General features: G+C 35.1%; 2 protein-coding genes across 3 annotated transcripts in view; both read right to left on the bottom strand.

Moving 5' to 3' along the window:
* Window positions 1-2864, bottom strand: part of LOC132698263 (BTB/POZ domain-containing protein 8) — a 57825-nt gene extending 54961 nt beyond the window's left edge. For both annotated transcript variants that reach the window (XM_060664233.1, XM_060664234.1), the window contains exon 1: window positions 1684-2864. In XM_060664233.1, coding sequence (XP_060520216.1) covers window positions 1684-2667 — 984 coding nt within the window. In that variant the 5' untranslated portion in view covers window positions 2668-2864. The remainder of the gene's footprint in view (window positions 1-1683) is intronic.
* A 1170-nt stretch (window positions 2865-4034) lies between these two features.
* Window positions 4035-8140, bottom strand: LOC132698090 (uncharacterized). Its single transcript, XM_060663951.1, has 2 exons — window positions 4365-8140; window positions 4035-4288 (listed from the first exon to the last, which is right to left on the bottom strand). The coding sequence occupies exons 1-2, from the start codon at window positions 5657-5659 to the stop codon at window positions 4216-4218; spliced, it is 1368 nt and encodes a 455-aa protein (XP_060519934.1). The 5' UTR covers window positions 5660-8140; the 3' UTR covers window positions 4035-4215.
* Between the last annotated feature and the right edge of the window lie 15763 nt (window positions 8141-23903).

Here is a 23903-nt window from a genome sequence, read left to right as displayed (position 1 = left end):
TTTTGGAAAAATCATCATCAACTTTACTTTTTTATATGGTCCGTGGAAAAACTACATGTAATAAATGGCATTTTTTATTACGAATAAATGGACACAATATGATTCTACAGCGTTGCATTGTTTGTTTTTATTAAATTTTCAATGTTGAGAAAAGGTCAAAATAATTTTATGACACATTGGGACTTGCCATTTTTTAATGTGATTATTGCGTTTTTTTGCCGTTGGTTCTTTTCTGCTATACAAAATAAAACGTGCTTTTTCATCTGAGGAGAAATTCGATCTTCTACATGTTATCTCTTATGCTATAGTAACGCTGTAAAGCGGGTGTATGTATTTAAAGAGAGAAAAGAACCGAGTACAATTTTTTTTTGAAAATGAACTACAAATCTTAAGCACTATGAAGGAGAGGTAAATAATGTATTGTGAGCTATGACTGAAAATCGGGAAACATCTGCTCATCCGCAAATTTTATTTTGAGAAAATAAAAATTTCACCCGTTCAAATTTATAATTTGTCAGACCTGGTGATGAAGATAGGCGAAGAACATTTTGCGGTATCGTCAGATGTATCGCAAAGGTCAGAAAGATGAAAACTTTTCCCGTAACTTTATTTGACCAGGCGAAAGCGTGGGACAAATTACCATGGTAGATGGTAGTAGCTCTCCTTTTTTACCCCAGAGTCACGGTGGCCCGCAAGGATCGGTTTTGGGTTCGCGCCTTTTCCTCATTGATATTAATGATATTTGCACATTTTATTAAGCCCATCAAGTGTACACTATTTTCTTTAGAGAAAAAGTTTCTTCCACGCATTTCCGCTTTCAATATATATTAATACTTTTTCAAATAGTAAATCACCCTTCTTTAAAGAGCTAAATACGATAAAATTTTGTCGAATGCTTCATTTAAATTTTTAATATCAATTTTCGTTAATTTTTTGTTAGCCTATATTTATTCAATTCAGTAGAAGATTAAATCTGCAAACGTCACTCGGGATTTTATATGTGAAATATCTCTAGTTCCGACAAATTGAAAAAAATGCAGGGCGCTCTATTAAAAAAAAAAAAACAAAGTTGTTACTAGTAAACTAAAATACACACCTGTAAATATAATATAATAAAATACTTTAAAAGTATAAGTGAACCAAAATAAATTTTGTCTCTAGGTTTTTTTTAATATTTTTTACGGGTTCTCAGTATTTAAGCTTCAGGAAAATAAAAAATAATTTTGGCTTAAAAAAAACAAGTGGCAATTGTAAGTAAAATTTATAATAAAATATTTCTTATGGTAGCACAATGGGTATCCCTACCAACTGGTCTTGGTACTTGTTAATGTTTGCTAGGTTAATCCGATTGGATTAACCGTCAAATTATCAGAACAATTTAAATGAAAATAAATAATTTATATACAATCATAATTAAGATTAGCACGCTATCAGTTATCTTAATGCAAAAATCAATTATCAATCAATCAATCAAATAATCTATTGCAGAATCAACTGTATTAATGTAGATTAGCTATAAAATAAGCAAATAAATGTAAATTATTAAAATGATTGAAACTTAGATTTTGGATTGTAAATATAATATTAATTAATTTAGACTGACAGTGAATGTAGACAGAGCTAACAACTGAATAAAAAAAAATGCAAATCGCTTTTAAACAGTAACTAATTAAACTGACTCACCTGAGGATTTTGTAACAGTTGCGAATCTTCTTTCTCGTTAGTTTTATTATTGTCATTTACTTGGTTAGTTTCTTCGCAGGGTTCGGTGATTGTATTTTCAAAATGATCTATTGGTCCATTTGTTACAAGAGGTACATCCCTGTTATTATTCTCAGTATCGGGAAGAATTAATATCTCCCCAAGAGGCTCATCCTCACTTTTTTCAATTATATCTTTCCCACTGTCACTGCTTGATGATTTTGATGACGCAGACAGCTTGTTGACCAATGATGCGCTTAAAACTTCAATGTTCACATGATCTTTGTTGCTGTTGGCAGTTATGGACTCATACTCATCAACTTGCCTGCTTGTACCGGCTATGCACAATGAGCTCACTGAGCTAACACTTGATGAAAGGCTTTTATTGCCATTGCACTTTACCGAAGGGCTATTCTTATTCAGTTTATTCTTTCTATGTGCTATAAAAGAGGAGCTAAGTTTATTTGGTTTATCCTTTTTTGGTCCTTCAAAGTCGATAACCATGGAAAAGATATTCTTTTTAGTTGATGTTGATGGTGGGACAGGATCATCAGGCACTTCACTAAGATCAACATAGAACCCTAAGGGCATTTTGGCCTTTGAAGACGCGTCTTGCCCTTCATGCCCCTCCAATTGAACTATAGAGTTGTAAGGTGTATTGGTATCAGGATAATTCGATAAACTTCTGGGAGAACAAAACTCCCTCTCTTCCATTGAGCTGGACATCTGAAGCATTGAGAATTGAGGTATGGAAGACTGGAATACGATGGCTCCTTGCCGCCGCTCATCGTTTCGTCGCTGGTCGACAGCTTCAGCAGGTTCGTCTGACAGGGTGGCTGCATCAATGAAACACCCACTAAGCAGTTGTTGGTTATGTAGTTGTTTTTGTTCTTTCGTACGACCCCTACGGTCCTCGTCACTGCCCAAACCTGAATCCATGTCACCGTTTACATGTTTTCGATTCATTTGTTACAGTTTCCCTATTTTCATTTCGTCAATTCAATAGCGATCTCATAAAAGCTAATTAAAAATTGTTCACAACACACGAATCGGCAATTTTAACGCCACATACTAACTTCGGAACATATTTAATTAAAACGAACCCTACATTTTTAGAACAAACGACATAAACACGGACCTGAGCTAAAACTATATTGGAACAGGTTCTGTGAATTCGTAAAATTGTGTTGAAACAACCTGTCAAATAGCCGAGCAGCGTTGCCATTGTCGCAGAAAAATCCCTTGATACGTTACGGGATTGCTGAATAAAAATGAAACATTTCCTCTGAATAGGTTGCTTAAGAGACATTTTTTTCTGCGTTGTTTAGTGTTTAAAGAATTAAAACTTCTTAAAAAATGTTTTTCAAGTTATACTGTTTCCAAAATCTTGCAGTAAATTGAAAAATTTAACAATGGCAACGTGGAAGCGCTAAATAAACCCTACACCTTTTTCATCATAGAGGAAGAAAAAAAAATATTGCATCGACATGTAAAAACAGAGAGATGATACAATATATTCTCATCCGAGCGAGATGAATGGAGCTGGAGGGAGTTAACTAAAATATTATTTTAAGAACGTAATACAGGGCGGGCTTCAAATGATTTTATTAAAAAAGTGGAGTTTTGTTAATATAATAATGCAACTATTTTTGTATAGTTTTTGTCCCCTCGTTATGCTATGAAATTCTTAAAAACTATTTTAAAACTGTTGGCGAAAAATAAAAAAAGGCGAATGCGCAAGACTGGATTTATGAAATTGTGATCCATTATACAAAACATTCTGCAAAGTTAATATGTATACACGTAGATATGTATTTATAAACCATTTATCATTAGATTTGAATAATTAATTTTTTGATGACCTTTAAGATAATCTTGCCTTTGATATACAATTTCGAAACACCAATTTTTTTAAAAACACATTTCAGGCGTATCTGCAGGTTATTTGATTGTTTGTTTGGTTATTTCTTTACTTCGCTAGATTAATTTTTTCCTTGAACAAAAAAGTTTCATCCAGCACGTTTGGTCCCAACAAGTTGTATTTTATGCCAAAAAGAAATTCTGAGAAGAATTCCGAAAAATTCAGAAGAATTATAACCTACACTCTTCCCTCTGCAGGAATAATGTATTAAAGTTTAAACGACTGTTGGTCAGAGAATCATATAAAGAATGGATACATTATTATCAACAAAAGCGGCAACACTTCTAAAATGATTTTTGGATTGTACTTTTCTAAGCGCAATTAAATAATACATCATAACTGTTGGGGTTGCTGACGAAGGACCACCCCGTTTCCAGGGACGAGATTGACGACAATTTGAGTGGATTGTAATTACTGTTTTATTTTTAAGAAACACTTAGAAACGAAGAAAACTTAATAACAAATTCTGTGACGGCTCGCTTTGCTCTTGCCGACTTTTCGCCCTCGCTCCGTCTCGCTTCTTACTTCCGACCGTCTCTGTCGACGTCTTGCAAAGCTCTCTCTGGCTCTCGTCGTGCCGCCCCTCAGTCGCGCTAGGTTCGCACTGTTAGCCTTGTTGCCGAGTCTTTCACAAAGCCAAACATGCCGCCCCCGTTGAAAAGTATACTTTTCAAAAAAGAAAATAGAACGCGAAAATTGGGAGCGTGAAAATTAAAAATACTTTGCTAACACTTTGTCTTACTTTTCTACAGGCAGAAAACATACTCTTGCCACTGAGCGTTTTAAAATTGTACCATTCGGTAAGCGCACTGACAAAACTCTCACTATACCGTCTGAACCACTATGAACTTCAGTAACACGAGCCATAGGCCAGCGTAGTGGGGGTACGTTGTCTTCAACTAATACGACCAATGCACCAGGCCTTACGCTGTCAGCTGAATCCCTTTGCCATTTGGATCGTAGTTGAAGACTGCCAAGATATTCCTTCGACCAACGTTGCCAAAACTGTTGGTACAATTGCTGTAGTCTGTGATACCTCGACAATCGAGAAATGTTTTCATTTTTTACGTCCAATTGAGGAGGACTAACGAGTGAGTCGCCTATGAGGAAATGTGAAGGGGTTAAAGGTGTATAATCATAAACGTCATTAGAAATTGCAGTCAAGGGACGCGAATTTAAACATGACTCTATTTGCACTAGTAATGTGTACATTTCGTCATAATTTAAAGATGATTCACCTAATACACGTCTGAGATGAAACTTTGTTGATTTGACTGCCGCTTCCCATAAGCCTCCCATATGAGGCGATCTTGCTGGTAAAAAATGCCAATTTATCTTATCCTCAGCCAGAAAAGAATAAACTTTGTCGTTATGTTCTTTGTTATTGACTAATTTGTGTAGTTCTAAAAAATGGTTATTTGCCCCGACAAAGTTCAAACCGTTATCTGAATGAATATTGGTTGCTTTCCCGCGTCGTGAACAAAATCTCTTTAAAGCATTCAAAAAACTATCTGTAGTCAAATCCATTACTAACTCTATATGTATTGCTCTTGTTGCAGAACAAATAAAAATACATATATAAGTTTTTACTAACTTACTCTTACGTAAGGTTCCTTCCTTAACGAAGATTGGACCTGCATAGTCAACTCCGCAATTTGCAAAAGGTCTGCTCGGCGTTACTCTAGAACTCGGTAGAGATCCCATTAAAAATTTTCCTGGTTTTGGATTCGCGCGGTAGCACCTAATGCAACTCTTAACTATTCGTTTTACAGCGTTTTTACCATTTACTGGCCAAAATTGTAATCTAATAATTGACAGTAAATTTTGTGTTCCTACGTGTAAATTTTCAAGATGAATTTTGCGTATTAATAAATCTGTCAATTCATGATCAAATTTCAAGTTTGAATTTTTTAATCTCCCACCTACTCGAAGAATGTTATTGGCACCTGATTGTTGAATGTTAGAAATTTCTTCTTTAAAATCTTCAATTTGTGCTAAACGAAGAAGAATTAAAAATGCTTCATCTTCATCATTCATTCTTGAACTGTTAAAACTTGTGTCGTTATTGGAATTTTTTGCAAAGTTCGATCTTTAAATCTACAAATGTATGCCACAATTCTTTGTAATTTTGATAAATTTGAGAATTTTTTAAATAATTCGAATTTGTTTTCTTTTGGTTTGTTCACATCTAATGTAGAATTTAACGTGATAGTACTTGTGTTGTTTTTTAATTCCGGTAAATTTTCTAAATTTTCCAAATTAAATTTTCCTGCTCAATTTCTGAATTGTTTTTCAAAAATGATGGACCGTAAAACCACAAATCACTCTCCAAAAGTTCTTTGGGGTTTAAGCCTCGCGAAATGATTGATATCTGCCGCATTTTCTTTCGAGTTTACATGTTTCCAATCATTTATTTCTGAAATTTCTGTTATTTTTGCAATTCGGTTTGCTACAAACGTTTTTAAATGGCAAGGTTCGATTTTAAGCCACGATAAAACGATTGTTGAATCAGTAAAATAAGTGGTTTTTTGAATTTTTACATTTAAAGTTTCCTTTAATTTATAATTTAATTTTGCTAATAAATGTGCAGCTAGAACCTCTAAGCGTGATAAAGATTGCTTTTTCAGTGGCGCGACCTTTGATTTCGCGGTTAAAAGATTGATTTGGTTTTCGCCGTGTTTATTTCTAGAACCTAAATAGACACATGCACCGTATGCCCTTTCCGAGCTGTCACAAAAACCGTAAATTTCAATAGCTTCTGCGTTCACTACCAAAACCTGTCTGTTTATTTTTAATTTGTTTAGTATGTCAATTTCTAAGCAGAACTGTAACCATATATCTTTAAGGTTTTCGGGCACGTCTTCGTCCCAATCTAATTTTAGTTGCCACAATTGTTTTTTTTTTTTGCTTTGACTATTACCGGGCCTACTAAACCTAGAACGTCGAATATTTGCGCAACTGTCGAGAGTATTGAGCGTTTTGTTACATGTTTTTCGTTAATTGGTTTTAAATCGACGGAATATTTTAGAATATCTGTTTTAGGGTCCCATGAAATCCCTAAAGTTTTCAATTCTTTTTCATCGTGAAATAAAACAAATTTGTCATCATTGTTACTTGAACGAGAAATGTAATTTAACACATTTCGGTTGTTCGATGACCATTTACGCAGTTCGAATTTCGCTTGATTTTTGTTGAAACGATTTTCTAAATTTTGAAATCTTTTTGTTCTTGATTTGGGGGTTATTGTTCAGCAATTTTCACTAACACAATTTTTCGGTAAAATAAAAGTCGGAAAATGACTAACACTGTGTATTTTTGCAAAAGAAACAAATTATCCCGACATTCTTATTAACGCTAAAAGTTCTTTCCGCTTATGTTACGACTGATGCCGACCGACTCGCGTCTCTCTCTCCGAAGGCACCCTGCGCGGAACTTTATATAAGTTACAGGCATGCGCACTAACTGAAAACTGTAACATTAAGCAAAAATATTTAACATGCCCCCAGCCTTGAAAGATACCACTTTCAACACAAAATAAAAAAGGTAGGGCAAAGCCAAAGAATTGTCAATGCGACACTTCACTTCACTTCACTGGTAGTGGACAAAGTTTAGAAAAAGCTCTTTTAATTGTTCCAGCTTGAGTTTTCAATGTCGCTAAGCGATTAACACCGTCTTTTCCTGGATGTAATGTCGTAACTCTTCCAAGTTTCCAGCACATAACCGGTAGGTTATCTTCTTTCACAAGAACTAAATCACCTTCTTGGAGAGTGCTTTGAGTCTTCTTCCATTTACACCTTTGTTGCAATTCGGATATATATTCTTTATTCCATCTTTCCCAAATATGCTGCCTCATTTGCTGCAGGTGTTGGTATATTGAAAGTCGATTTTCAGGAATTTTCTGTAGATCCAATTCCGGTATCGTAGTCAATTGCTTGGTCAATAAAAAGTGAGAGGGAGTCAAAGGACTAAGATCATGTGGACTTGAGGATAATGGAGAAATAGGTCGGGAGTTTAGTATGGCTTCGATTTGTGTGAGCAGTGTATAAAAATGTTCAAAAGTTAAATTTACGTTGGATACTACTCGCTTTAGATGATGTTTCATACTTTTCACGCCTGCTTCCCATAAACCACCAAAATGTGGAGACCGGGGCGGAATAAATCGCCACTCTACGTTTTCTTGTCCAAAGGTATGAATTAAATCTTTGCCATTTTTTCTAATAAAATTGTATAAAGCATTTAATTCAGAACTGGCTGCTACAAAATTGGTTCCGTTGTCCGAGAATATTTGACTCGGTTTCCCTCTGCGAGACACAAATCTACGTAAAGCTAAAATAAATGCATCTTTCGTGAGGTCGGTTACCAATTCCAAATGAATTGCCTTTGTCAGAAAGCATATAAAAAGTGCAACATAAACCTTTGAAGTTTTAAAACCACGACCTGTTTTACTTTTCATGGAAAATGGACCTGCGTAGTCGACGCCAGTTATGTCGAAGGGATGGGTTGGGCAAATGCGCTGCTCAGGCAAATTTCCCATAATTGGTTTTGAAATTTTTGGGTTGAATCTAAAACATTTGACACAATTTCGAACTGTCAGCTTGGCTAAATACCGCCCAGAAATTGACAAAAATTTCTCGCGTATCGATGCTAATAAATGTTGCGGGTCTGCATGCTTGTTTTTAAATAATAATTTCGTGAACGAATGTTGTTTTGGTAAAATGAGTGGATATTTCTTTTCAAAATCATACTTTGCATTTGACAGTCTTCCCCCAACACGCAAAAGACCATCATCATCAATAAAGGGGTTTAAATTTCCAATTTTATTCGAATTAAATTTACCTTTCTTGACCAATTCAATTTCGCGAGAAAATGATTCAATTTGCACTAATTTTGTCAAGCGTTTAAAAGCATCTTCAATTTCTTGAACTGAAAGTGGTCCGAAGTGACGATTCTGTTTTGAATTCTTACAATTTTCTTTGAACCTAAATATCAGTGCAACTACTCGTGTAAAAGTATTTATATTGGAAAATATTTCAAATATACTAATATCAGAAATTTGACGAGTAATAAGAACCTTGACGTTGTTTCGCATATCAGGAAGCCCTTCTTCGCGATTTAAATTAATAGTGGGCCAATGATTTTCATCTAATTTTAAATAATCTGGTCCTTGCCACCATATTTTTGCGCCTCCTAGCAAATCATCTACGTAAAAATCCGATTTAATTATTTTCGCAATTTCTGGGTAAGTACCCTCGTTTTCATTTGCTAATTGTACTAGACATCTTATCGCAAGAAAGGAAGCCGCCGCTGTACCGTATGTTACCTTTTTCAATTCGTACGCGTCGAGTGGATCGTTTGAATTAAACCGCCACAAAATTCTTTGAAGCGATCTTTGTTCCGGGTTAATCAAAACACATCTGTACATTTTTGCGATGTCAGCTGATATTACGAAACGGTGTTGTCTAAATCTAAGTAATATTGAAAACAAATCTTGCTGAATGGTGGGTCCGAGCATTTGTAAATTCTTTAAAGAAAATCCCGTTGATGTTGGAGATGACCCGTCAAAAACTACCCGTAATTTAGTTGTTTTAGCGTTTTCTCGAAACACCCCGTGGTGAGGCATATAGTAATTTATACTCGATGTGGAATCGTCAGTCACCTTTTCCATATGACCTAATTCGATATATTCAAGCATAAATTCACTATACATTCTTTTTAAATCTGGTTTTGTATCCAATTTCTTCTCGAGTGAAAAAAAAAAACGTTTTTTCGCGTTATCAAAAGATTCTCCTAACTTGGTTGTTTCTTGTTTTAATGGTAAGCTAACCACAAATGCACCGTCATTGTTTCGCGTCATATTTTGTAAGAAGTGCATTTCGCAAGCAGTTTCTTCTTCGGACATAGGTTGTATTGGGGTACATTCTTCTATTTCCCAAAATCGTGCTATTTGCTCATGTATTTTTTGTTCATCGATTCTCGAAAAATTACAGCGGATGCTTTTTGATTTAATAAAACCGAGCGGACCCGATACTACCCATCCGAAGCGAGTTTTTTGAAGCAAAGGTTTATTAGAGCCTAACGAAATTTGACCAACGCAAATTAACTTCCAAAAGACATCGGCACCTATAAGCATGTCAATGTTTTTAGGTTCAAAAAATGTTGGATCTGCCAGTTTTATATTTTTCGGTATGTTAAGCTGCGAAACGTTTAATTTTAAACTTGGTAAATTTCCTGTAATTTTTGGTATAACAAAGCAAGAAATTTTTTCAGAAAATGCGTTAAATTGAGATTGAATTTCGATATTGCATTTGGCTTCAATGCTTGAAAGAGAACCATTTAAGCCACTCACGGACATGCTAACTTGTTCTTTGCTTAAGCCTAAGCGGTCGCAAATTTCAGTTGTGATAAGACTAGATTGGGATCCATTGTCTAACAACGCCCGTATTGTATGCCCATTTTTCTGGCGATCAAAAATCTGCACGTACGCCGTTGACAACAAAACGTCATCTACAGTATTACAGCCAGAAAGCGAAACGTTCGAATTTGTGATTGGATCTGTTTGTTTTGCGCTCGAGTTGTCCGATGTAGAACTTGTAGAGGCAACAGCATTTTCAACGTGCAAAAGAGTATGATGCTTAGCGGGGCATTTTCTGTATGTACTACGTCTACATATTTTGCTAAAATGCCCTGGTCGCAAACAATTTAAACACAATTTCAGTGACAAGACCTTTTCACTTCTTTTGTTTGTGGGAATTTTCAGAAATTCTGGACAGTTGTGTATATAATGTACGCCGTCGCAAAATGAACATTTTGCCGCTTTTTGATTGTTCTCAGTAATTAAAAATCCTCTTGTGTCTCTTTTACTGCGTTTTTCAAATTGTTTATCGGATTGATTTGACTCAAATGTCTCTAACATTTCTGCTTTTGAGTTTAAAAATGATTTTAAATCTTTTAACTTGGGAACTTCTTGACTTTTTGACTTAAACAGCTGTAACGCTATCGAATTTTGTCCCTACTAAATAAACAATTAAAACATCCCACGAATTTATTGGCAAATTTAATTGTTCTAAAGCACGAAGATTTTTCGTTAATGTGTCAAGTAATTTTCGAATGCCGTTAGCCGATTCGTTCTTAATTGTGTCCATGTTGAAAATGTTCTTTACATGATTATGTATTAACATTTTGTCATTGTTAAACCTTTCAACCAGTAAATCCCAAGCGATTTTGTAATTGTTTGCAGAAAATTCTAGCGATTTTATCACCTGAGCGGGACCCTCTGTCAACGAAGCCCTTAAATAATGAAAGCGCTGTATATCGTTGATTGCGTCGTTTTTGTGAATGAGTGACTCGAAAATATCACGAAATTCTAACCAATTTTGCAGCGAACCATCGAAAGTTGGCAAATTTATGACAGGAAATTTGACATTTTGTAAAGGATTAACAACATTTTGTGTTGCGGAAAATTCCCCTGATTCGGTGCTTGATTTAGAAGAAATTGACTTGTTTTCATTAAGAATTTTTTTGCGATTGACACCTGCGAATAGTAAATAGATTCAAAGTTGTTGCGCTCTGTATATTCTTTTTCAACATCTTCGCAGATGCTTTCAATTTCATCTTGAATCTCAAAGAATTTTTGCAATGACACACATTCGATGTTTTCTAAACGAGATTGTAATTCAATTAACTCTAAATTCGTAAACTCCCTTTTTTCTTGCAACGAGGCTAAATATTTTTTAAAATTCGTTAGAGAGCTTTTTACATCGCCCCTCTTTCTTACAAGCGAATCCATTATTCAAAAACAATTTTCAATAAAAGCGAAGCGGTCAGGAATTGTTTAGTCTGGAACGTGCAAAAGCGGGACTCACTTTGATGATTTGATCTGACCTTTTTTTTGTCGTGTCGGCACCGTCTACGCCTCTTTCTGTCGCCTGGATCGCCGCTCGAGCCGCTGTTTGTACCTTGCAGGTGTTTTGGGCCGCTGTGATCCACTGCCTCAGTTCTCGTTGTTTTGGTTACGTTTTTGTGATTCGTTGGATTTAAAAAAAAAAAACCATCCGCCGAAGGACCATGTTCTTGATTTGGGGGTTATTGTTCAGCAATTTTCACTAACACAATTTTTCGGTTAAATAAAAGTCGGAAAATGACTAACACTGTGTATTTTTGCATAAGAAACAAATTATCCCGACATTCTTATTAACGCTAAAAGTTCTTTCCGCTTATGTTACGACTGATGCCGACCGACTCGCGTCTCTCTCTCCGAAGGCACCCTGCGCGGAACTTTATATAAGTTACAGGCATGCGCACTAACTGAAAACTGTAACATTAAGCAAAAATATTTAACACTTTTCAAAGCGGTTGTTTTAGAATCACCTAACTGAATGTTTGAATTTTGTTTGAATGGATACCGCACTATAAATTGTCCGTTCCTGTTTCGAGTAGTTGTTTCTGTAAAAAACTCTTCACAATGTTGTTCGTCTTTGGATAATCTTTTTTCGTTGGTAAGTTCTTCTATTTGCCAAAATTTGGTTAAGGAATCATGCAAGGTTTCGTTTGTTATTTTTCTAGTTAAATTGCAAATAGATTTTGAGCTTTTAATTTCATTTTTTAAACACCCCGTGAAAATCCAACCTAAACGCGTTTGTTGTAGGCTTGGCATATATTTTCCTAATTTTATTTTTTCATTGTCTAAAAGTTCAAAAAATATTTCGGCTCCTAAGAGTACATCAATTTCCTTTGGTACATTAAAGTTTTCATCCGCTAGATTGATATTTTTTGGACATTTTATTATAGACTTGTCAAATCCGTGTAGTGGCAATTTTTCTGTTATTCGTGACAAAACTAAAAATGATAATGTAGTTTGAAAAGAAGAGAACCGAGACTTGATTTTTGTACGTGTTCTGAAATTGATTTGTGTCACGATTTGACTTACACCTGTTAAAGAAACATTTATTTTGTCACATTTGAGGCTTAACTTTTTGCACAAAGATTGACTTATTAAATTCGACTGACTGCCTGAATCTAATAATGCGTTACATTTATGCCAATTTCCTTTGTGGTCTTGAATAAAAATTATTGCTGTGGACAATAAAATTTGATCTGTGTTCGTTGTTGAACAAACTTGCGTGTCGTAATTCAAATTTAAAGAAATGTTTTCTGTTAATTCTGGCGCTTGCGAAGTTGTATTCCGGTCGATAACGCACATAGTAGGGCTAGGATTTGCGAGCGTTTTTTGTTCGTCGCGCGTGTTTTCCTCGCTATGCGGGTTATGCGATGCGTCGTTGTCTGTATTTTTTTCTACAGATTTGTTTTGAATTTGCGTATCTGCATGCAGGGTTATATTATGTTTGAACTTGCACTTTTTACATCCTGCAGACTTGCACCGATACTTTAAATGTCCTGACCTTAAACAGTTGCTACACAATCTGTTTTTTCTGATTTCGTCGTATTTTTCGGAATTCGACGATCGATTAATTCTTGCAACTTTGGTAAATTTTGATCTGATTGTTTACTTTCCCACTCTCGAATGGTTCGATCGTCCAATTTTTGTAAAATGAGAGGTATGAGTAGAGTGTCCCATTGATCAATTGGTAAAGATAACTTTTTTAAAGCAGAGAAGTGCTGATGCACTGTATCCAGTAGCTTTCGTAAATGAGGGGCTGATTCCCGTGATACATTCGGTAAATTGAAAAGAAGATTGTTTACGTGAAAATTTATTATTGCGCGCTTGTTATAAATCTAAAGCTATGGAATAGTTTGCCGCTGTTACGTCGATCGAATTGATTAGATTTAATGCATCGTCTTTACAACAAATTTTGAGATACAGAAATTTGTCAATTTCTGTTAAATCTGTTCTGTTGTGAACCACCGATTCGAATATGTCTTTGAAACTGTACCATGTTTCGTATTTTCCGTGGAAACTTGGTAAACCGAAATCTGGAAGTTTGGCAACAGGGTTCGATACTGCGACCGAAGTCGGTTCCTTTCAAAATTGTTTGTGATTTTTTTCATTTGCGTTTGCGATTAACCTTTTTGCTAAAGAGATTGCCGCGTAAAATTCCGATTCTTTGTCTAAACGTGCCGCGTTTTCATTTTGAACGAGATATTCTAGCAGAGTTTGAATTTTGTCGAAATCTGAGAAATCCTCCTCGATACTTTTCAAACGGGCTTCGATTTGAAAAATGTCATCGAATTGCGAACTCAAAAATGCCGAGAATCGAGATAACCTTTCGCAAATTACGTGTCGAGTATGTTTCAATTCCAAAATTTTCTCATCGCGAACGCGTGTTTTTTCCGATTTTCCTTTCGAGGGCATTTTGGTTGAAAATGAGTTGAATGACGTGATTGTTTCGAGATTTTTCTTTTTGTTTCGATTCGAGAAGCGTTAAATCAACAAGGTTTTTTGTTTCGTGTTGTTTTTCGAGAAATTTGCTTTTTCCGTGAACGATTTTTCGATGCGATTCGAGAACGTGAACTTTTTGATGCGTGATTAAAACATGCACATTTCTAACTACGTTGCGTAGGATAGAAACTGGTACAAATACGTGGAGGGGAAAACGTGGAGGGAAAAGATAGGAAGCATAGAACGAGCTCACCGTGTTTTTCCGATTCGTTTCGTGTTTCTCGAGTTCCAAAGGCTGTTTTCTTTCCTTCCGATCCTATGTCTGTTTGAATTGGCTGCGAATCTTCATAGAATCGGGCTCGATTGGACCAAATGTTGGGGTTGCTGACGAAGGACCACCCTGTTTCCAGGGACGAGATTGACGACAATTTGAGTGGATTGTAATTACTGTTTTATTTTTAAGAAACACTTAGAAACGAAGAAAACTTAATAACAAATTCTGTGACGGCTCTCTTTGCTCTTCCCGACTTCTCGCCCTCGCTCCATCTCGCTTCTTTTTTCCGACCGTCTCTGACGACGTCTTGCAAAGCTCTCTCTGGCTCTCGTCGTGCCGCCCCGCAGTCGCGCTAGGTTCGCACTGTTAGCCTTGTTGCCGAGTCTTTCACAAAGTCCAACAATAACTATATGCAAAACAAAAATGTGGTTTGAACCTATTAGACGAAGCAAAATTTATTAACTGATTCTATCAAAATAAAATGAAAGAAAATTTCGGTCTAATTGCCATCTCATAAAATGAAAATAACACGTTATTTATCTTTATTATTTTTTTTACAATATCTCAACTCTAAAGAAATAAAATTACCAGGTTTTCACTTCTCTGCATAATTAGTAAAATAGTATATTATGGAACAAGTGTAGTAAACTACATCTGAGTGACGAGTTTATTAATTATTAATAACGAGTGACTTAAAAAGTTTTTTCTACTTCCGTCTGTAAAAAACCTAATTACTACCCGATCTAGCGTGCGGGAAGTGTCGCTTTACCACGTCAGTTTCCTTTCCCATGAATCCGATCCACTTCCGACATTTCCGGGATTTTACCGCACGGATTTGGGAGCAATCGGATGTTTTCGGGGATATTTCCCACGCTCTGAATTTTGACGTTTGTCAATTCTGTGTTTTTTTACCAAAATGTACCCAAAAACTAACGGTCTTAGAAAAAGTATAGTATGCAACACGTTCGGTAAACTTTTTAACTCGCTCGTTTATTAAACACTCGCTCCGCTCGTGTCAAATAAACTCGTGAGTCAAATGCCGTTGACCGCACTTGTTGCATAATATACTATACCAAACGTGTTGCATGCTATGATTTTCCTACAACCATTTTTTTTGGGTACATTTTTGAAAAACAACACAAATAAATTCACTGACATGACCGTCACAATTGACAAACGCCAAAATTCAAGCAATGCGGTAATATTTCAAAGAAATGTCTGAAGTGGCTCGGATTTGTGAAAAACAAAACTGATGTGGTAAAATGACACTTTCCGCATTCTAGATCTGTGTATAATTAGGTATTTTACAGAAATGAGTAGAATAATAATATTAATCAATTGTATATTATGCAACAAGAACGTGTTGCATTTTATACTTTTTTACTCCCTTCTAGAAATAGTATATTATACACTAAGTGCGGTAAACGGCATTTGATTCACCAGTTTATTTGACACGAGTGGAGCGAGTGTTTAATAAACGAGTGACTTAAAAAGTTTACTGAACGTGTTGCATACTATACTTTTTTTACGACCGTCAGAATTGACAAACGTCAAAATTCAAAGCGTGGGAAATATCTCCGAAAACATCCGATTGCTCCCAAATCCGTGCGGTAAAATCCCGGAAATGTCCGAAGCTGACATTGTAAAGTGACGCTTCCCGCACGCTAGATCGGTGGGTAATTAGATATTTTACAGACGGGCGTAGAAAAATACCGTTATTATTATACACCGATCTATAGCGCGGGAAGCGTCATTTTACCACGTGAGTTTCTAGTCCCACGAATCCCAACCACTTGGACATTTCCCAAATATTACCGTACGGGTTTGGGAGCACTTGAATGTTTTCGAAGATTTTACCGCACGGCTTGAATTTTGGCGTTTGTCAATTCTGAGGGTCATGTCAGTGAATGTATTCGTGTTGCTCTGCAAAATTTGCCAAAAACTAACGGTAGTAGAAAAAGTATAGTATGCAACACGTTTGACAAAGTTTTGAAGTCACTCGTTTATTAAGCACTCTCTTCGCTCCGCTACAACTTTTTTCTAGTTTAACAATCCCTTTACCTCCTTATCTTGGACAGACTGTAAAATCTCGAAAAACATCCGTTGCTCCCAAACCCGTGCGATAATATCCCGAAAATGTCCGAAAAGTGACGGTTTCCGCACGCCAGATTTGATGTGTATTATTAGGTATTTTACAGAAGGAAGTTGAAAAACTTATTTTAGTAGTAACATGTGGAAATCCAATTATGAAATAAAATCTGTCATGTCGTTATTATTCGTCAAAGTGTCATGAATTGTCATTTTATATAGTTTGTGTTTATCAAAAAGAAAATGTCTTATTTAAACGGGATGAACGAAGAAAAATTATAATTTTTATACACGTTTAACAGCGTAAATAATTCAATAATTAATAAAGTTAGTTAGTCTTCGAGAATTGATTAATTTTGAGATTTCAAATCTCGCTTTTAACCAATAACCTTGCAGCATTCAACGATCAATATGGCTGCTGACAGATCGTCAGTAAGTTGGGCTACAGCATTTTTAGGGCAGCATTTTTTAAGACTGTGGCTAGTTCTCGTTAAATGTTCTGGGAAATCGAGTTAAGTGTGTGGAAATCAGAAAATGGCGCAAAGTGTAAGTTAGCGGGTAAAATGTAGGTTAGTTTTGGTAGTTAGAGTAAACTTAACTTTGAATTAATTTATTCATAGATTCGTTGATGTAGTTTTCACTAATGACGTAAAAAATTATTGGAATTGTTAGGAAACGCCATCTGGTTACAAGGTAATCAATAGCAATTACGTTACTCATAGTGCTTAGTAAAAAGTCTTTTTAACTCTATTAACTTTATTAAAATGCGTGAAGCCTTTTTGGTGTTCAGCAGCTCTGATAAAACACAGAACAGTGCAAAAACGCACCATGGTTAATCAATAATCTCATAAAGAGATTCTTCGATCATTTCGCTTTACATTCTTTCACTTTTGCTTTACGTAAAACAAAATAACACAAACGTTTCCTTCAGCGAAATCCATAATTATGATACAATTTAAAGCAAAAGTATTTGAATTCCTTATTAAAAAATGCTACTTCCTGCTGCATGATATTTTTATCAGATACTTAAAAGGAACAATGTACGTATGTTTTTACATTTTATGAATGGATTATTTGAACATATATCCTCAAATACACATAAAGAAACCGAAAAACTTTGAACTATTATCGGCTATAGAGTCCTTTCTCAAAACATCAAACTAATATGTCAAGACATAAGAGTACTAAGAAGAGGCTAATATGGATGTGATCTCTTTTAATAACGAACAAACACATCTACTATTAGTTAACCTCACGAAAGCATATGACATTATCCCCATTGAAAAACTGTGAGAAGTAGAGTTACAACATTAATCAACATCACGACTAATGAAGCTATAAAGCAACAGTACTAAGGAGTCAACGCAAGAATTAAACTTCTCTCTCTCTCTCTCTCTCTCTCGGACTCAATTGCCATAACAAAGGGTGTGAAACAGGGTTGTCGTCTATCACCGACGCTTGAGTATAAGCATTCCAATCTCACAAGAGTACTAATGATACACTTTAAATTTCGCAGAACATGAGATAGTTATTGCACATGAGAAATAAGTCTTATCTATGATGCTTATGGAGGCATATGAGAAATGGGCCATCAAAAGGAAGACTTGGTGTTGGATGAATACCAAAGAATAGACGAACGCGAGGAGTACACCTATTTGTACATAAAAATTGACAGTAAAGGAAGATGCGGAAGTGCAATTGAAGAAAGCGTAAATAAGGAAAAAGAATAACTGCTGCTTTTAACTCCATTCTGTGGTCGAAAGACATCACTAGACACAGGAAACAACTAATATGTATCTCCTTTTTTGAAAGCACTGTACTGTAAGGATGAGAAGTCTGATAAATAAATCAGAATAAACATACTAGTAGCCACAGAAATGGACTTCTGAAGTAGATCAAGAGTATCGCGGTTTGACCATGTAAGGAACACAAGAATTAAGAAAATCATGAATTTAAAAAAGGACATCGCTGAAAAAAATCAACAAAAACAACTTTGGCAATATGGTCACTGACATGACATGACATTGATGGTACAAGAAATACAGGGTAGTTTCATTGAATTTAACAATGAACACACGCATACAGGATTTTAGTAATATGTTGAATTAATTAACCTAAAGGAAAAGGAAAGAAAAAATGCACTTCATAAAATTATTCCTGTTAACCTGATAAATTAATTTAATTATTTCATATGAAAAGCACTTTAAAACAGTTAAAAAGGGGAACATTGAGAAATTAAATAATCTAAAGGCACAATAGCATAAATTGTTCATTAGAACTCAAATGTCAAATTATGTTCAAGCGAAGACGAGATGACTTTTTAAAAACTTTATTTTCAAAAATACAATCGAAAATTAAGAGTTTCTGTAGCAGCAGGTACAACAAGAATCCTTTCATATTTCATGGAACTAAGACTTTATAGGTTCGCATCCAAAAAGCTAACAATGTAAATGTCACGGTCTCTTCATAGTACCATCGTGGCAAAATGCTGACATCGCAAAATCTCACAATGTCCTATCCTTATTACGTGAAATCATTGCACATAACTCCTCCCTCCTCAAGAAGCAAACATAATGGAATGAGTTTGCTCCGACTGATTTGATTTATTGGGTTCGGATGGATTATTTTGACATTTCGGTAGAAGTTTCTTTCTAAAAACGATCATTAGGGCTGCAATCACCGCTAGAAAAAATATAATAACAATAATATTAGTTATTGAACTTGTAGACATAGGCTGGCCAATTTCTTCAATCGGTTGCAGTTCATTTGCTATCTGTTTTAATTGATATCTTGTCTTGCAAGTTAATTTGACTGATGTTCGCTAATCTGTGTGACGTAATTGATTTCAATTCTTCTATATAGACTTCAGGTAAAAGTAAAGGCTTTCGTTTCATAATTTTGGCATTGTTGTAATAACTTTTCTTGCCCAAGGTAATTTGGCAAGCAGCTGGAATTTATATAAGTGTTGGAATATCGATCTTAAGATATCGATCGATTTTACACTTAGCAAATACCAATGTATTTTTAACAGGTGAAACGAGTACTTTTTCTTGCGTTACTTGCTCTGCAAGAGGTTGTAATAATTCGATGTGGTGTTTTCGACTGTTGCTTATAGGCTGATTTTCAAGCAATTGAATTGAAGTTGTAGTTTTCATGGCAGTAGAAAGTATGCTCGATTTCGGGACAGCAGGACTCTTCAAAATGTATATCTTCTTTTTCTCGTGCGACATAAGGGTATTTTGGAATAATTATCGTGTTATATTGGATAACAGGAAACAGGTGACGGAAAGAAAAATATTTAAGCCTTAAATAGGGACGTGAATAGTAAAAATTATTTTACTCTCTGTAAATGTTACTTGAGTCCCTAAAAATTGGTAATAAGATAACGTGTTATTAAATTTTGGTTTACATATATCATAAATTGATTTTAAATAATCGATCATTTTCTGAATTTCCAAAACCGAAACTATTGAATTGTATAAAGTATTAGCGTGTTGCACACACGATTGCGATTGCGTTCTCCAAATTATCCAAAAAATTTATCAGGTTTTGACAGTCAAGTATAATTTGTGGTAAAACACTTTGAAAGGTTATATATAATTGAAGATTATTAATCGTGTTATCAACAGATACTTTCTGGTTTCTCTAGTTGGTTTTGATTACGGAGTAAAGTCGAAATCATTAAGTTATAATTATCAATCAGCCGCTTCGATAAAGATATTTGAGAGTTTAAAGTTTTCAATACAAGTTATCGATAGCATCGTCATAATATTTTGCATCATCCGAATCAAGAGTGCCGAAAAGCCACTGTACTTTACCTACTACATTCATCAGTCCTCTTTTTGATCTATAATGAGGTTGAAGGTTTTTCAATTTAATTTGTACTAAATTCATTAAGTAATCTATTCTTAATAATAAGCTTTCCACAAGGCCATGATAAAACTTAGGGTTATTTCGGTGTTCTTCAGAAATATGTTTCATAATTATATTAAATTCGAAGGAAGGTGTGTTTAGTATAAATTAATTTAGAAGGACCAAGATTTATAGGGAGAAAGGGATTTTTCAAGGGAATTAATTTGATATCTTTGCTATTTACTGGTCGAAGGGTCAGGGTTGCCAACGTCGATGCTACTAGAATCCTCGGGAGGTTCATTTTTGTGCGAATTTAATTTTTGTTTAGATTTTGGTCCTTTGGCAGAATTTTTATGATACGTCCCCGAATTGGTTTTAATTTTATAGGTTATTTGTTGTTTTAAGAGCAGTTCTCTTAAATTTAGGTAAAGCTTTATTACATTACTTAGTGCTATCGAAATTCTGGGGGTCCTCGCGTTCTTTGTTTTTTTTCTTTTGTTGTTTGATTATTTTCCGAAATTAATTGGTAAACCTTTTTCGAACTCTCTTTGTGTTTTTGAACATAGTCCGAAATTATCACGTGGTCACTAAATTCGTTCAAGAATTTAATTATATGTGGGATAGGATCAAGTTTTGGAACTACTACTAAGATTCTAGTATTATTGAAAATATTTGAAAATTGGCATTGGATTCGATTAATATGTCCTTCGGTTACAATTATTTGATTTTCATAAATATTCAATATTCTTTCTGTAACGGGAATGTTAAAAATTGGATTTTCGTGATACGTATGTACCGTTTCTAAGTCGCTGGCGGTTGATTTTGTGAATTTTAAGTGGGTCGCAGAATATATTCTTTTGGGAAATGCTGCCTAGAACTGATTCTGATTCGTCCGGATTTAATTCAGGTAATTCTTCGACATCTTCCAAGAATTTTTCTATAGTTTCGTTCGCGTCACCGAATTTATTAGTCGTCGATAAAGTTTCCAAAATGTTAAGGTCAGTGTTTTCGCTAGTACCTACGGGGTTTCGCGAAAGTGCGTCTGCGGTTTGGTTTTTCTTTCCTTTTTCATATTTTAAAATACAATCAAACTCTTCGAGTTTGAGGCGCCAGCGAATTAAGCGACTATTTGGTTCTTTTAAACTTAAAAGCCAGATTAAGGGTTTATGGTCCGTGCGGACAGAGAATTTTTATCCAAACAAATATGGTCTAAAATATTTACAACCAATTGCTAGCAGTTCCTTCTCGATGCTCGAATAGTTTATTTCCGCGTTGTTTAACGTTCTGGGCGCATAACTAATTGGGTGACCATTTTGCGATAATATTGCTCCTATAGCATAGTTTGATGCATCAGTTGTTAATTCGGAAAGTTTGGCAAGTACTGGTTCCGATGTTAGTATGTTTTTACAATGTTGGAAACAGTCCACAAATTCTTTAGAGTGTATTACTTTTTGGTTTTTCTTTACGCGTTGAGTTAATGGTTTGGTGATCTTCGCGAAATTTTGTATAAATTTACGATAATATCCGAGCAAGCCTAAAAATTGCTTAATTTCTATTATCGCGAATTTTTGAATGGCCTCGATCTTTTTCGGGTTTGGTTTTTGTTACCACTTGCCCTAAAAATTCGATTTCTTTTCTTAGGATCTCGCATTTGTCCAGTTGAATTTTTAATTGCATCGCCTAATTTCCAAAATACAAAGCGCAAATTTTGAAGGTGTTCCTGCAAGCCTGTACTAAAAATAATTATGTCGTCCATATAGACCATTCAAATTTTATTCTGAAGATCTTTAAGGACCTCGTCCATAACGCGTTGTCCATTTCCACGGAAAACGCTGTTTTTCTATCGAATTTTGTGCCATTTTGATCTGGTGAAAACCGCTAGCAAGGTCTAAAGCCGAAAAGTACTGTGGTCGTCCTAACTTATCTAGTATATCAGAAATTAATTTACGATAGTCTATTACTACGCGCCACTTTTGTACGTTTGAGGCGTCGATTTTTTTTGGAACGATTCAAACGGGAGATCTCCAAGGGCTCGTTGAAAGACGGATTATACCTTTTCCTAACATTTCATTTATTTGTTTCCTTACTTCCTCTTTATGGGCATACGGGTAACGATATGATTTTGTGTGTACCGGAAGTAAGTCAGTGGTTTATTTCGTGTCGAATTTTGGATGTAAATGTTAACGAGTCGCCTGGTTTATAAAAAATGTCTTTAAATTCGTCACATAATTTAGTTATTGATTGCTGCTGTTCTGAGTTCATGTGAGATAGCCGTATTAATTTTGAATTTTGAAAATATTTATTTTTATCGAATTTTTTGATGGTTTCGGAAGAATATATTTCGAATGCTTCCTGTATAAACGATTAATTGGTTGCAACAAGGTCGTGTTAATTGTTTTATCGGTGTGGTTTTGCATTTCAACGGGTGCGAATCTGTTTCTCGCGTGGGATAACATTCTAGGAATAAACAAGTTGTTTATTTCAGTAGAAGGTACTAAAATATCGCCTTCAAAAACGCTAAATGGCATATTCTTAATAATTTTCTGATGAGAATTTATCGAAAATGAAAATTTTGAATCTGCGGGTGCGCGGAACTTAAAAGGAATTTGAATTGTTTTCATCAAATCAGTTAATCCAATAACGCGATCGAAAAAGTCGTGAAAATCGAAAAGGATAAAATTGATTTCGTAATCGATACCAAATTCTGTAAATAAAGCTATACTAGCTTCAAATTGATTGTTTTGGCTGCCTCCGGCTGTTTTTACAGTATTTTGTGCATTGTAGATGCAATTCGGAAAATATTGTTCAGCAATAATAGATTTTAATATTGATCTATTACTACCAGTGTCGATCAATAATTTAATATTTAAAGAGTTAATTTGCAAGCAAGGAAGGGGGTTATACGAAGATGCGTTTATTTCTATCCAGTCGGGGTTTCTTCTTGGCTGGTTTCGCAAAAATTTTGGGGTATATCTAAATTTTGATTGCTTTGATTTGCTAATTGACATTGTATTGATTCATCGATTGTCTCAAAGTATTCTTGGGGAAAATTATTTTCAAAACGCTGGTTAAAATAATCTAAGTTATCCTCAGAGTCTTGGTTGTCGAAGTCCGTCACGTCATTTGACTGTAATTCTTTAAAGACAAAGTTATTTCGCGTATTTGGGTTCGATCGCTAATAGTTGTTTTGGTTTCGATATTGGTCTCGCCTTATGGAACATGACTGTTGGTAAAGTATTTTTCAGGGAGTAGTTGTGTGGGCCTTACGTCAACTGGGCAAGTTGGAAACATTTTTTGTGGGAGCTTAAAGCAATTTTGATTAAAAGGTTGGTGACCGAATCGCGTTAAGTTACCAAATTGTGCCGGATTACTAAATTGCGGATTTGGAAACTGAGCGAGATTGGGTGGTACTAACGGTCTTTGATAAAAATTTTGAAGATGTCGATTTGTCGGGGCACTGTTTAAATTTTGGAAGTTCGGTTTTTGAGATTTATAAGGCTCGTTCAGAGCCCCATACAATCTTCAAAAAATTATCGAATTCATTTACATAGGCCATGGCGTCTTCGAGACTTTGCGATATTTTTAAATGCATATTGTTTTTTTGAGACGCCTGTGCACTCTGTATTTTTTTGGATTTTGGGCGGTTTGATCATAATGTTTAATGTATGAAAGTTTTTCTTCCGACGTATATTTAGACTCGTTACTCGATACTGATACGCTCTTTAATAATT

This window comes from Cylas formicarius, unplaced genomic scaffold (assembly GCF_029955315.1).
Source record: "Cylas formicarius isolate icCylForm1 unplaced genomic scaffold, icCylForm1.1 PGA_scaffold_2__14_contigs__length_35257938, whole genome shotgun sequence".
Classification (NCBI taxonomy): Eukaryota; Metazoa; Arthropoda; class Insecta; order Coleoptera; family Brentidae; genus Cylas; species Cylas formicarius.
The sequence above is the reverse complement of the archived record's forward strand: the minus strand, read 5'-3'. Positions and strand labels throughout refer to the sequence as shown.